The 14023-nt window shown below is 32.7% G+C and overlaps 1 protein-coding gene across 1 annotated transcript; it reads right to left on the minus strand.

Moving 5' to 3' along the window:
* Window positions 1–10457: 10457 nt before the first annotated feature.
* Window positions 10458–12257, minus strand: LOC108450544 (cytochrome P450 81Q32-like). Its single transcript, XM_017748221.2, has 2 exons — window positions 11288–12257; window positions 10458–11199 (listed from the first exon to the last, which is right to left on the minus strand). The coding sequence occupies exons 1-2, from the start codon at window positions 12170–12172 to the stop codon at window positions 10579–10581; spliced, it is 1506 nt and encodes a 501-aa protein (XP_017603710.1). The 5' UTR covers window positions 12173–12257; the 3' UTR covers window positions 10458–10578.
* Window positions 12258–14023: the final 1766 nt, after the last annotated feature.

Genomic DNA, 14023 nt, shown 5'->3' on the forward strand with positions numbered 1-14023 from the left:
CGCCATTGGGAAGTGATGATCTAGCAGAAGATAGTCCCACAAAAGCGATTATTGGCTAGAGTTAGGTTCTGCCAAATTTTAAGTCTAAATCCTTGGAGTTGGTGGTCGTAGGCGTCCTCTTCTACTATAACTGGCTTATCCGACTCGAGAAGGGTTACTTAAAAGCTAAGGATTGAACCCAAGGCGGATTGAGACAACTGGAGGCTGGAATCTCGCCACATAAGAAACTCTCTTTTTTCCCTAACTTTGTTTATTTTTATATTCTTCATTTTAATTTTTGTAATTTATTTAATTTCGAAATTTCAATTCAACTTTAATTTCTGTTTTTATTTTATTTTTCCAGATCGAAATTCTTAATTCTGTTTTTTTTTATTTTTCAGGAACGCAAGTTTTCTTGGCCAAGAAATTGTCCAGGATTTCAAGAAACGAGCATTCGTACAATCTAGTCCCTGAGGATTCGACCCTACTTCCCCTTTACTATTATTTTTACTATTTTATAGGAAATAGGATATTTTTGGTACGCTCAACGACGCATCAAATTTTGGCGCCGTTACCGGGGATCGATAACGTACTAATCTTGTTTTTTGTTTCTTATGACCAGATCTGCTCCAGGTACTCTTGCATTTGATTCAGAGATTGAAAAGACTGCAAGAGCTAATCACAAGGAAACAAAGCTAAGAAAAAAGCAGTCAGCGGTGGTTGAGACACAAAGTAATCCACCACTAGAAATCAGAATCGACGACGAAGCAGGGTCTAGGGTTAACAAAAACCCTACTAAAACTTTTGAAAGCGAAAAAGTAGAAGTCGATTCCCCAGAAGAAGTGCTTAATGCTAGGGTTAACAAAAACCTTAATCTAACACCACAACCTATGACTCAAACAATTCTGCAATTGACCGAAGCTCCGGCAGAACAACCGCCACTATGCATCGCGTATCCTACTATGGATACTGATTTTGAATTAAAGTCAGGCTTAATCCAGCTACTGCCAACTTTTCGGGTTGCAGAACGAAAATCCCCACAAGCATTTGAAAGAGTTCCATATGGTTTGCCTTAGTATGATACTTCAGGGGGTAATTGAAGATCAAATTAAATTGCATGCTCTTTTTCCTTAGTAGATTATGCTAGGGAATTGTTATTTTATTTACCTCCTGAATCTGTAACGACTTGGGTTGATCTTTCTCGTTTGTTTCTCGACATATTTTTTCCAACGTCGATTGCAGCAAAGTTAAGAAGAGAAATCGTGGGAATAAGGCAAAAAGACGCAGAGTCTCTATACGACTACTGGGAGTGATTTAAAAAGTTGTGTGCAAGTTACCCACAACACGGTATAACGGAATAGTTTTTGTTCCAGTACTTTTATGAAGGCCTGAAACCTATGGAAATGAATATGGTAGACGCTGCTAGTGGAGGAGCGTTGGTTAACATGACTCCCCAACAAGCAAGAGACTTGACCTCCACAATGGCTGCAAATACTCAACAATTTCGAGCCAATCCTGAACCCCCTAGAAGGGTTCTTCAGCTAAGTAATTCAACCTTAGAAGATAAAATTGATAGACTTATTAATAATATGAGCTCTCTTGTTGCAGAAAAAGCCAAACCAGCCCGAGTATGCGGAATATGTGTGCTACACCTGAACATACAACTAATGCATGTCCCAGTTTGTATGATGATACTATGGCTCATTTAGATGCTGCGAGAAATTTTCCTGGGCCACCACAAAGGCGATACGACCGTTACGCTAACACCTACACAGGATGGAGAGACCGCCTTAACTTAAGTTATAGGGTCAATCCACGATATAACCTGCCATACCAAAATCGGGTTCTACAGCAGCCACAAGATTCAGGTAATTCTCTAGAAACTTTGGTTAATAAATTAGCAGGTAATATGCTTGATTTTCAACAGAAAACCAAGGCATATATAAGAGAATTGATCATATCAATTGAGAAATTGAACTCTCAAGGGAAGCTGCCATCACAAACAGAATCAAACCCAAAACAACACGCAAATACAATGACGTTGCAAAGTGGAAAGGTATTGGAACCAATTCCTGGCAAGAATATTGGCCAAGAAATCGCCCAGGAAAAGCCCGAAAAATGATGAACAGGTTCGAGCGAAGCCTCCATTACCAAAAGTCAAACCTCCATTCCCAGGCCAATTAAATTAGTGTCGAAAAGGTAAAGAAGATAAGGGGATCCTTGAAACGTTTAGAAATGTCGATATCAATTTACCACTGTTGGATGTCATCATACAAATTCTGAGGTATGCCAAGTTCCTTAAAGAACTCTGCTCCAACAAACGAAAATTAACAGGTAATGAAAAGGTAAGTGTTGGTAAGAATGTATCAGCAGTGTTACAGCGAAAAATGCCAGCGAAATGCAAAGATAGGGGTATGTTTGCAATACCATACAAAATAGAGCATTTGGGAATTAAGAAGGCTATGTGTGATTTAGGGGCCTCAATAAATGTAATGTCTTTTTTTGTTTATGAATCACTTAACGCGGGTTTTTTGACAAAAACAAGTGTTATCATTCAATTAGCAAACAGGTCCATTATGCATCCCTGATAAGTCGTAATTTATACATCTTTTTATCCTATGCTTAGCACATTTTTGGATGAATTATTATTAGATTTTTGGAATTTAATGCTCCTAATCTTTTAATTTCATGTCTTACACTTAGGTGAGCATAGGAGAGTAAAAAGAGAGAGAAACAGGCCAAAAACGAAGAAAATGGGTCAACATGGGAAATCAACATGGCCTGGACTTCCTCACACGGGTAGACCACACGCCCGTGTCTATTTAACAGACTCTAACACAGCCTAAGCTACACTGCCATGTCCCTGTCGAGCCCAAGCCTAGTTCTATTCGGAAAAGGGTACCTTTGAGGGTTTGAAAGCATTTTAAAGCCTATATTAACACCCTAGGATAGGAGGAGAAAGGACACACAGAGTGGGAAGTAAGGAATTACTCGAAGAAATCCGATTAATCCATCTTAGAAGCCGGATTCTCCTTCAAAACTGAAGATCTCCCTTCAATTTCCTTCAAGAGTTTTTGGGTTTCTTTATGTTTTGTTATTATTATTCTTCTGAGATGTTTTCTTTTACACATATGAACTAAATCCCCTAAATACCTAAGGGGGAGGAAATCTAAGGTGGATCTTGTTATTATTTTCTGAATTATATGATAAATACTTGATTTGTTCTTAATTATGTGTTCTTAATTCTTACTTTAATATTCCAAGATGTTGATTCAAGTATTGATGTGCTTATTTAGAGGAGCAAAAGTCCCTGTCTAAGAGTAGATCTAGCATAATTAAGCGGAGTTGATTGCACCCCTAGATATAGGGCGACATAAATCTGCCAGATTAGGGTCAAACCTAATAAGGGAATCCATAGATCGAGTTAATATAACACTAGGGGTTTTAATTAGAAAGAGATTTCAATTAATCAACCTAGGGTTAGACGTTGTTAGTCTTGAGAGAGATAATAATATAAATTAGGGATTTCTACGGATCGAGTCAAGTGAATAAATCGTCTAGTTCAGAGTCAAATAACAAGTGAAATTTAAGTGGATTCTTCCTTGGGTATTGTCTAAATCAATCATTTTTCCCAAAAGTATTTCCCCAATTTACTTTTTGTGAATTCTTAGTTTAGTTAATTAGTTTAGATAAAGCAAACACCCTTATTCTTAGGCTAGATAATAAAAAAGAGGTTAATACTAGTACTTTTAGTTTCTGTGGGTTCGACATCCCGGTCTTGCTATAAACTATACTACTGTTCGATAGGTGCGCTTGCCTTTATCGTGATAATAGTTAGTTTTCAAGTACGATCAATCATAAATATAAAACTTATCACGAGCACATCAATCCTGAAGGAGTCCTCGAGGACGTATTAGTCAAAGTCAATGGGCTTATCTTCCCAGCAGATTTCTATGTGATAAAAATGGAGGATGATAACGCTCCTGGGTCTTCAGACATCTTATTGGGGCGACATTTCCTTAGTACTGCAAATACTAAGATTGATGTACGAAGCGGAACCCTTACGATGGAGTTTGACGGGGAGATCGTGAAGTTTAATATTTATGGTAGTATTAGTCACTCAAGTGAAGTCTTGGACGTAAACCGTGTCAACATAATTTACTCATCCGTAGAAAAAACTTTTGATTCATCTTATGGAGATAAATCTAAAATGATGTTTGATGATTTTGAATCTGTTAATAAATTATTGGCTCCTATGGATACTAAACTTCTATCTTCTGTTGTGCAGGCACCAGATCCGAAATTAAAATGACTTCTCGAGCATCTCAAATTCACATTTTTGGAGAATGATGAGACCATTGCGACTTAAAAGGGATCAACCCCTTGGAGGAAAATATGAAACAAAAGAAAAAGGCGCAAGGACGATTAAACCGAAATATGGTGGATGTGATAAAAAAAAGGGGAATTTCCAAACTCATACGAACGAAAGAATTCAGTTGGAACAGCCCCAATACTAGTTGAGGCGTCAAGCTAGCGACATTAAAAAGGCGCTTGTTGGTAGGCAACCCAACCTTTATTTTTTACTTTTCTTAATTTTTATTATTTATTATTTATTATTTTTTATTTTATTTTATTAGTATTTATTATTTTATTTCATTTTATTAGTATTTATTATTTTATTTTGTTATTTATTACTTTATTTTTGGATATTGATAAAATCCTCTTCTTCTGTCTAGGTAAATTGAAGCGAAAATAGGGAAAAAAAAGAGAGAAACAAAATATTTGCATGCAAACAAGCCCTTTTCCTACCCCTATTCCAACCAGGAATAACCTATCCCTACTTTATGACTACCCTAATCCTGTAGCCAAACAACCACCTTTTAGCCTAATATAACCCAAGACCTTAATTTTTTTTTACCCTTTTTTACCCTTTTTTAGATAGTGAATAAAATATGAAATTGAAGCTTATTGAGCCTATTTTCATATGGAAGAAACAAAACAGGTAAATGAGTTGTATTTTATAAGATATTTGAGTTCTAGTAAAACAGGGTCAAAGCAATTTCTGAATCCCCTATTCTGACTTTAGAAATTCACTAAAAATTGTACAAAAATAATTAGGAGTCATACTTTATATGTATAGATTCCTTATTGAGTATAATTTTAAGAAAAATAAGCGGCATAATTATCTGAATTCTATACAGAGAGAAAAGTAATTCTTAGTTAACAGAGGTCAAAGTAGTCGAACACTGAAATAGGGGAAATTTTAACTAATAAACTGTACTAATTGGCCCGACCAAAAATTCTGGAAAAAAATTAGTAAATAGATATATGAGTCTAGTTTTAGGAAAATTTACAGATTTAAATTTTGAGTTTCCTAACTCGAGATATGATTTTTTTAGCGACTGTGACGTAGATTAGCAGTTTATTACGAAAGGTGAAATAAATTGTTTGGAATTGTTTAAGTGATAAATTAACTCTGTTAACGCCTCAAGCTCTACTCCGGCGACGGTCTCGGGAAAGGGGGTGTTACATTGGCTGTCATCTCTCTTCGAGTCAAAAGGTTCGATATGTTCTTAAGAAAAATAAAAATTAGGAATGTGTTGGGCTGAGTAATCGGGGTGAGGTGCTTGGCTGCCATCTCTCTTCGCGTCAAAAGGTTCAATATATTTTTAAGTAAAAACAAATAAAAGAAAAAAAGTAAAAGTAAAATGAAAAAAATTAAAAAAAAAGGAAAAGAAAAAGAAGAATGAGGTATTAATAAAATGTGGGGACTAAAGGTAGAAACAAATAGGGTATCTTGATAGGTTTGGTAAATTACGTAATTTTCATGAAATAATCCAAGTTGATCTTAATTTTTTTTTTGTGTTAATGGAAATACTTTTTCAATTTTACTTAAAGCAAGCTAAGGGTTCTCTTTATTTTTTGTATGCATTTTGACTAATTTTTATAAAACTTTAGAGTAGTATTTCTTTCATGGCAGAATCTAATTTTCACAGTGGATAGGAACCATACTTGAGGGCAAGTATGGGCTAAGTAGGGGGAATTTAATAATACTCTAGAATGTCATATTTTTATGTGTTAATTGCATGTTTATTTTGAATATGATCCTACTAATTTGGGCTATTTATGGTCTTTTCTCTTTTAGGGACTAAATTGAAGGCAAAAGTAAATTTAAGGGAAAAAAGTGTGAAATTAAAGATGAATTGGGCCAATATGCGAAGTAGGAGAAAAGGTGGTGCCAAAAGTGCAAACATGGAAGACCCAAGGACAAATATGCAAAAGAAGAGATTTTATAGCACAAGACTCTATTTTAATTTCAATTATATTAGGATAATTATTAAAGATTTTTATTTAGATTTAATTTAAGATTTATTTTCATTTATCTTTAATTATCTTTATTTATTTGTATTTATCTTTTAGAATTTAATTAGGAATAGACTAGGTTTTCTAGTACTATCAATAGGGGATGGAGTGGCATATATTGAACATCTATTTTTTCTGTAAACACTCCCTCTCACAAAAACTCTGTCTTTTGTTCTCTTCATATTTTCTTTAATAAAAATCCTATTTCTATTATATTTATTTCTTTCCCAAAAATCATGAGCCACTAAACCAATCTAGCAGAAGGTTGTCAAAATTTCCCAAAAGGCTCATGAGGCTTAGAACTGTGCTTAGCCTTCTCAACAGAGCTCATGAGATTTTTTTAAATTTTAAAATTAATTTGAAAAATACATTTTAAAATTTATAAATAATTAATTTCACAAATATATATATATAAAGTTAAAAAATATTTTTAAAAATAATAATTAAAATTTTAAAAAATATTATAAAACATTTTAAATATATATTACAAATTTTTTAAAATTAATAATATAAATTAAATAAGTAAAATAAATTAAGAAAATAATATAAAACTTAAAAAAATCTAAGAAAGAGACAAAATATAAGAAAAAAAGTTAAAAAGTTAAAAAAGTAAAAAAAAAATATAAGAACCTGACAAATCAGAAAAGTGGTGGCGCCATTTAGAATGGCTCCACCCAAAAATGGAATTTTTTTTTAAGTCCCCCGTTTTTTCATATTTTTTAGTATTTTCTTAGTATTTTATACTGGTGGTGCCATTCAATATGGCTCCACCAAAAAATAATTTTTTAATACCCCTAGCTGACGTGGCAAAGTGATGGCGCCATATCATATGGCTCCACCACTTTTTACTGTAGAAAATAGTTTGTACATAATTAAAAAAGTGGATTATTTTGATAATTAATTTATTTTTTAGGGTTAGTTTTATAAAAAAGCCCATAATTTTCTATTTATGACTTCATCCTATCACTACTATTAGAGGTGTTCATAATTTTATTGCTTTATTTTTGTTTAAATTTGGTCCAGTTTAAAATACGAGTTTAGAATTTTATTTAATTTTAATTTAAGCTCATTTTATTATTTTTAAAAAATATTTATATTATTTTTATTTAACATTTAATTTTTTATATATTTTTATTTATTAAAATTTTTATATAATCATATTAACATTATTTTAATATTTACATTAGAGTAGTATTATATATTCAAGATATATTTATTTTTTTACTGTCTTGTAAATTACATAATATATAAAAACAAAGATAATATAAAATATTATAAACTTAAAAACGAGATGAATTGGACTCGGACCTTAATGTTCAAGCCTAGCCCATTTTTTAAATTGACTTAATTTTTTACCTAATTTTATTTTTCGAACTTAATATTTTTATACAAACTATCTCAAATTTCGAACTAAATTTCAACCGTAAAAAAATAACAGTTGATCCTCGTTATTTTTTTACGGTTGATAAAAACAATTTAATTATGATATAACCAAGAAAATATTAAATGAGTTGTTGATGGGGTTATTATTATATTTCTTAAAAATCGTGCACTTAATTATTAAATTAATACTAAAGTCATTAAATAGGGGTGAAACATAAAAGTCTAGAAATGTGGAGGTTGAATATTAGGCATTCTAGAAGATTATTGACTTCCAAGTTCAAACATGATAAGGTCAGGAAAAACAAGACCTGTTTGTAGAAAATATAAAAAAGTAAAGCGTAAAAGATAGAAATGGAGAAAAGTAGTGTGAAGGTCCCTTATTCCACAATTTTCATTTCAAACAGGGCCCGCCCAACCCCTGACTTTCATTTTGGTGCCCATTGGCTAACAAGTTACCCACTATCTTAAATAGCTATATTGCTAAATTTAGCACTTAATATTTATCTTCTTTAATCAATTTCATCCTTATATTTTTGTTAAATTTGACTTTCGATTTATATAAATAGTCAACTTTGATCAATTTTTTATAATAGATTCAAAACTGTTTTTTTTTTAATGAAAATAATGACTTAAACGTTTAATTTTTAAACATTACAATCATGGGCAGGAGTCCTAGTAAGGGCTCTAATCCCATAAATTTCATAAAATTTTATTTAAACCCTTTTAATTTTTAAAATTTTAATTTGAACTTATAATTCATGTCGAAAAATAGATTGAATTTGTGCTTGGCCCCTGAAGTATTCCAATGTTTTTTTTGACATAAAGATAAATTTAGCTTCTAATGTTTCCTTATTTTGTCATTTTGACTCCAATTCTCTTTTTTGGGTCATTTTGGCTCTCAACCTTTAAACTAACTAAAATGTTAAATTTTAAATGGAATTGACATGGTAGCTCATGTGACCTTTTACGTGTACTTCACTGCTAACATGGATAAATTTTCTAAAAGTTTTTATAAACTTTCTTTGAAATTAGTTGATTTTTTAAATATTTTTCAATTCAACTTTAATTTCTGTTTTTATTTTATTTTTTCAGATCGAAATTCTTAATTCTGTTTTTTATTTTTCAGGAACGCAAGTTTTCTTGGCCAAGAAATTGTCCAAGATTTCAAGAAACGAGCATTCGTACAATCCGGTTCCTGAGGATTCGACCTTACTTCCCATTTACTGTTATTTTTACTATTTTACAGGGAAGAGGATATTTTTGGTGCTCTCAACCACGCATCACCAGAGAAGATAATCAGGATGCTATAGAATGGTTAAACTAGTGCATTATAAATCTTATGATTTGTGCTTGTATGAGACCTACTCGTTGGGGGAGATGATTTAGGCTTTATAATTAGTTTAAGTACTCTTTTTGTCACTAAAAATATATAGTTGAAGTACTAAAAAAAAAAATGTAACACCTCATACCCGTACCCGAGACCGGGATAGGATACGAGGCATTACCGAGATTTTTAGAATAATTTCAATTAATTTATATTATTTTGCATTCATTTTCATGTTCATGTAACATCTTTTTCATATATTCAATTCAAACATCATATAAAATACAATACAATATTTAAATTGTCATATTTACATGCTCATTCAAGTTATACGGACCTACCTGACTAAATTACAGAAATACCAATATTTAGGGACATTTTGGTAATTTACCATTTTTTCAATTTTCACCCAATCTTAAATTGATAATTTCATTCAATTTATTAATTTAGATAATAAAACAATTCATTCCCTTCAATTTGGTCATTTTTGACATTTTTATAAAATTACCCCCTAAAGTTTTACTTTTATTCAATTTAGTACCTGAGCCTAAAACATGCAAATTAGCCATGCTAGCTGAATATTCATATATATTTTTCTCCTCCTCCTCTCCACTTAATGTATATATCATGCTTATAAGTAACATTATCAATAATTTCACTACTGACTTATTTATATATTCAAAACTATCCATCCGTGTCATAGTCACTAAATCATTTATATCTAGAACTATGGTACTTCAAATTAAGATACGCTAATTTTCTCTGAAACTAGACTCATATATCTTCTTACTATAAATTTTTCAGAATTTTTTGTTTAGCCAATAAGTACAGTTTATTCTTTAAATTTACCCCTATTCTGCTCTCTGACAGTTCTAACCCTTCTTCACTAAGAATTAATTATCTCATCGTACAGGATTCGGATGATGTTCTCGCTTATTTCTCTTGAAAATAAACTCATTAAGTATTTTAAAAATATAAATTTAATCGCTTAATTATTTTTCTCCAATTTTTTATGATTTTCCAAAGTCAGAACAGGGGAACCTGAAATCATTCTGACATTGTCTCACTAAATTTATTATATCTCACAATTCACAATTCCATTGCCTACACCGTTTCTTCTATAAGAAACTAGACTCAATAAAATTTAATTTCATATTTTTTTCATATTCTAGTTTGATTTTTAAAATTTATGGTGATTTTTCAAAATTAACTTACTGATGTTGTCTAAAACTATTTTAGTGCAAGATGTTTATTTACCATAAAAAATGTAAGGGATACCCATGTTAGGGTAGTAATTGGTTGGTCGTCTAACCGTGTTAGCAGTGTACTTGATCTTAGGCACCTACTGGTCATGCTCAAAAAACCAATGAAAGAAGAAAGAGATAATGCTAGTAAAAGATGTATACAATTATTAAATATTAAATAATTATATTTAAAAATAAAAACTAATATGTACGGCTTAAACAAGCATATGTATCCAAACAGGAAGCTCTTCATCTTAGTACTAGTTAATACTCGAAACAAAGGGTTTATATTTGGGAAAGCAAGGGAACAAATGGTTGGCGTGGTCGACACTTAGCCTGTAAAGGTTGAGCCTTGGGCATGGTAAGCCCTGGCCCTTCGCTCATATCCACCATCTCTTCACCTTTTCTCTCCCACTCAAAGCATTGAATCAGTGACCCCAAAGTTAATCCAACCATCCGCATGGCTAACCCTTCTCCGGGACACCGCCGCCTCCCGTTCCCGAATGGCATTAACCTGAACGCGAAGTTCGACGGATCTAAACCCTCGAATCTCTCTGGCTTGAACACATTAGGCTCCTCCCAATTGTTGGGATCGTTTTGTATAGCCCATGCATTCACCAACAACATGGTTCCACGCGGTATACGGTACCCTCCCACTAAACATTCTTTTGATGACTCGTGAGGTACTAACAATGGACCGGTGGGCTTGATTCGAAAAGTCTCGTTAATTATACAATGAAGATAAGGAAGATTGGGCAAATCTGATTCTTCGATCAACCGATTTTGTCCGACCACTGTATCAATTTCAATTCGGGCTTTGTTCAAGACTTGGGGATGGTTCAAAAGGAAAGACATTGCCCACTCTATTGTCCCTGATGACGTATCAGTTCCAGCCAAAAGTAAAACCTGTTTAACATTTTCAATAACCGAGTTAGGATACTATTTAATGAGAGTAGACATTAAGAACAAGAAAGCAAGAAAAGCAAAAGCTTACCATCATGAGACTTCTAATAGTTTCATCCTTGTAATTTTCAGGCTCTTGTTCTTGCAAAGACAACATGACTTCAATCATGTTCTTTTTTTCGTCTGTGGATAAACTACTTTTCTTACCAATTTTCATATTATGTCGACATTCATCAATCAATTCTTGTGTAAATGCCTCTCTTCTTTTGAACAAGTTGATCATCCTTTTCTCAGTTTTCTCGAACCACTTCATCATCGGCAGGAAATCACCCATGTTCGTTGCGCCGGCCAAAAGAAAGGATTCCCTCATTATTTCACGAAACCGGGTGCCTTCCTCGACGACAGCCACATCGTCACCGTAATATCTTTTCCCGGATATCATCCGCATCATCAAGTTCAGCATCAGCTCGAAAAGTTTGGATTTCAAGTCCACCGTTCGATCATGATCCTTGAACAGCTTCCGTAAGAGCAAACGGACTTCATCGAGGCGTGTGGCGTAAAGCAATTGGAGACAGTGCCCCGAAAGAAGTTGAATCGACGATATACGCCTCAAGTTTCGCCAGTTATCACCGTAGGAATCCCAGATAAGGCTAGTGTAATTATAACCTAGATGCTTTCCGTATAAAAGTAAAGGGCGGTTGGCAAAGATGATGTCGTTTTTGGTAAAGCATTCCTCAGCAGCCAATGCCGATGAGATAACCACAACGGGGCGTGACCCAAAATGGAGGAGAAGGACACGGCCATGCTTGGCAGAGATCTTGGCGAGGGAACGATGGAGAGGCTTCTTGAGAAGTAAATAGAAGTGGCCAATTAATGGTAAAGAGGGAAAATGGGTGGGAGGATGGTTTTGGAACTTGTGGTATAAGTGGACAGTTATGGAATAAAGAGCTACAAAGAGGAGGATTTGCATAAACATGGCTTGGCTGGCGACCAACTTCAATTCTCAAGATTGTCCTAACTATAATTTAAATATATTTATTTATAAATTGGAGGATTGTTCTTCTGCGTCAATTTAATTAGATAGTTGGATTTGCACGCTTCCTTCCCCTCCTTGACTACTCAATAGTGGAAAATTCAACCACGCAAGTTCAAACATAAAAGTGAACATGATGAGGTTGAATAGGCGTGAAACATAAAAGCCTAGAAATGTGGAGGTTGAATATTAGGCATTCTGGAAGATTATTGACTTCCAAGTTCAAACATGATGAGGTCAGGAAAAACAAGACATGTTTGTAGAAAATATAAAAAAGTGAAGCGTAAAAGATAGAAATGGAGAAAAGTAGTGTGAAGGTCCCTTATTCCACAATTTCCATTTCAACCAGGGCCCGCCCAACCCCTGACTTTCATTTTGGTGCCCATTTGCTAACAAGTTACCCACTATCTTAAATAGCTATATTGCTAAATTTAGCACTTAATATTTATCTTCTTTAATCAATTTCATCCTTATATTTTTGTTAAATTTGACTTTCGATTTATATAAATGGTCAACTTTGATCATTAATTTTTTATAATAGAGCCAAAACTATTTTTTTGTTAATGAAAATAATGACTTAAACGTTTAATTTTTAAACATTACAATTATGGGCAGGAGTGCTAGTAAGGGCTCTAATCCAATAAATTTCATAAAATTTTATTTAAACCCTTTTAAGTTTTTAAAATTTTAATTTGAACTTATAATTCATGTCGAAAAATAGATTGAATTTGTGCTTGGCCCCTGAAGTATTCCAAAGTTTTTTTTTTAACATAAAGATAAATTTAGCCTCTAATGTTTCCTTATTTTGTCATTTTGGCTCCAATTCTCTTTTTTGAGTCATTTTGGCTCCAATTCTCTTTTTTGAGTCATTTTGGCTCTCAACCTTTAAATTTTAGTGAAATTGCTTACTTTTTTACGAAAAAACTGACTAAAATGTTAAATTTTAAATGGAATTGACATGGTAGCTCATGTGACCTTTTACGTCTACTTCACTGCTAACATGGATAAATTTTCTAAAAGTTTTTATGAACTTTTTTTGAAATTTTTTGAAATTCTACGTGGGCTACCATGCTAGTGACCACTTTAATACTATTAAAATTTTAACAGTTCAATCAATTTTTTTGTCAAAAAGTAAGTAATTTGACGAATATTTAAAAGTCAAGTGTCAAAATGACAAAATGAGTAAATGTTAGAGGCTAAATTTATCTTTATGCCCTTTTAATTTGAATTGTTTATAGTTTTATGATAAATTTAATAACATTCTTAGTTGATTAGGAAAACTAATAGAATGTAGTATGTAAATATTAATTTGGTAAAAAAATAAAGTAAAATAAATAAATCACGTTGGTATTAGGTGCAAATTCCGTTGATTAAGGAAGCAAAGACAGAGGGAGACAACATGTGTATAGAAAAGGAACTTATGTTTATAATAAAATATCATGAAAGCCCAATTTGTTGACCAACTTCATGTGGCGTTGCTTTACTTTCTTATAAATTATTCCTCAATTACTAAAATGGTGGTCTTAAGCCCAATCTAAACATGCCTCACCCCTTTCGTAATTAGAGTTGGATTTCGTTTTCCACAAGAAATTGTGACCTTTAGCCTACTTTCTTTCTCCGTTTCTCACTCAAACAAACAATCTTGGGTATCAAGAAATAGCTCTTATTTGCTGTCAACTTTGACTAAGTCAACTATTTTTAACCAACATAATTAGTTTAATTCATTAATTACAAAAATGACTTTAAAAGGTAAAAAATTATATATGTAAATGATTTGCTCTCTACTGTGATCAC

The sequence above is a fragment of the Gossypium arboreum genome, chromosome 5 (genome assembly GCF_025698485.1).
Source record: "Gossypium arboreum isolate Shixiya-1 chromosome 5, ASM2569848v2, whole genome shotgun sequence".
Classification (NCBI taxonomy): domain Eukaryota; kingdom Viridiplantae; phylum Streptophyta; class Magnoliopsida; order Malvales; family Malvaceae; genus Gossypium; species Gossypium arboreum.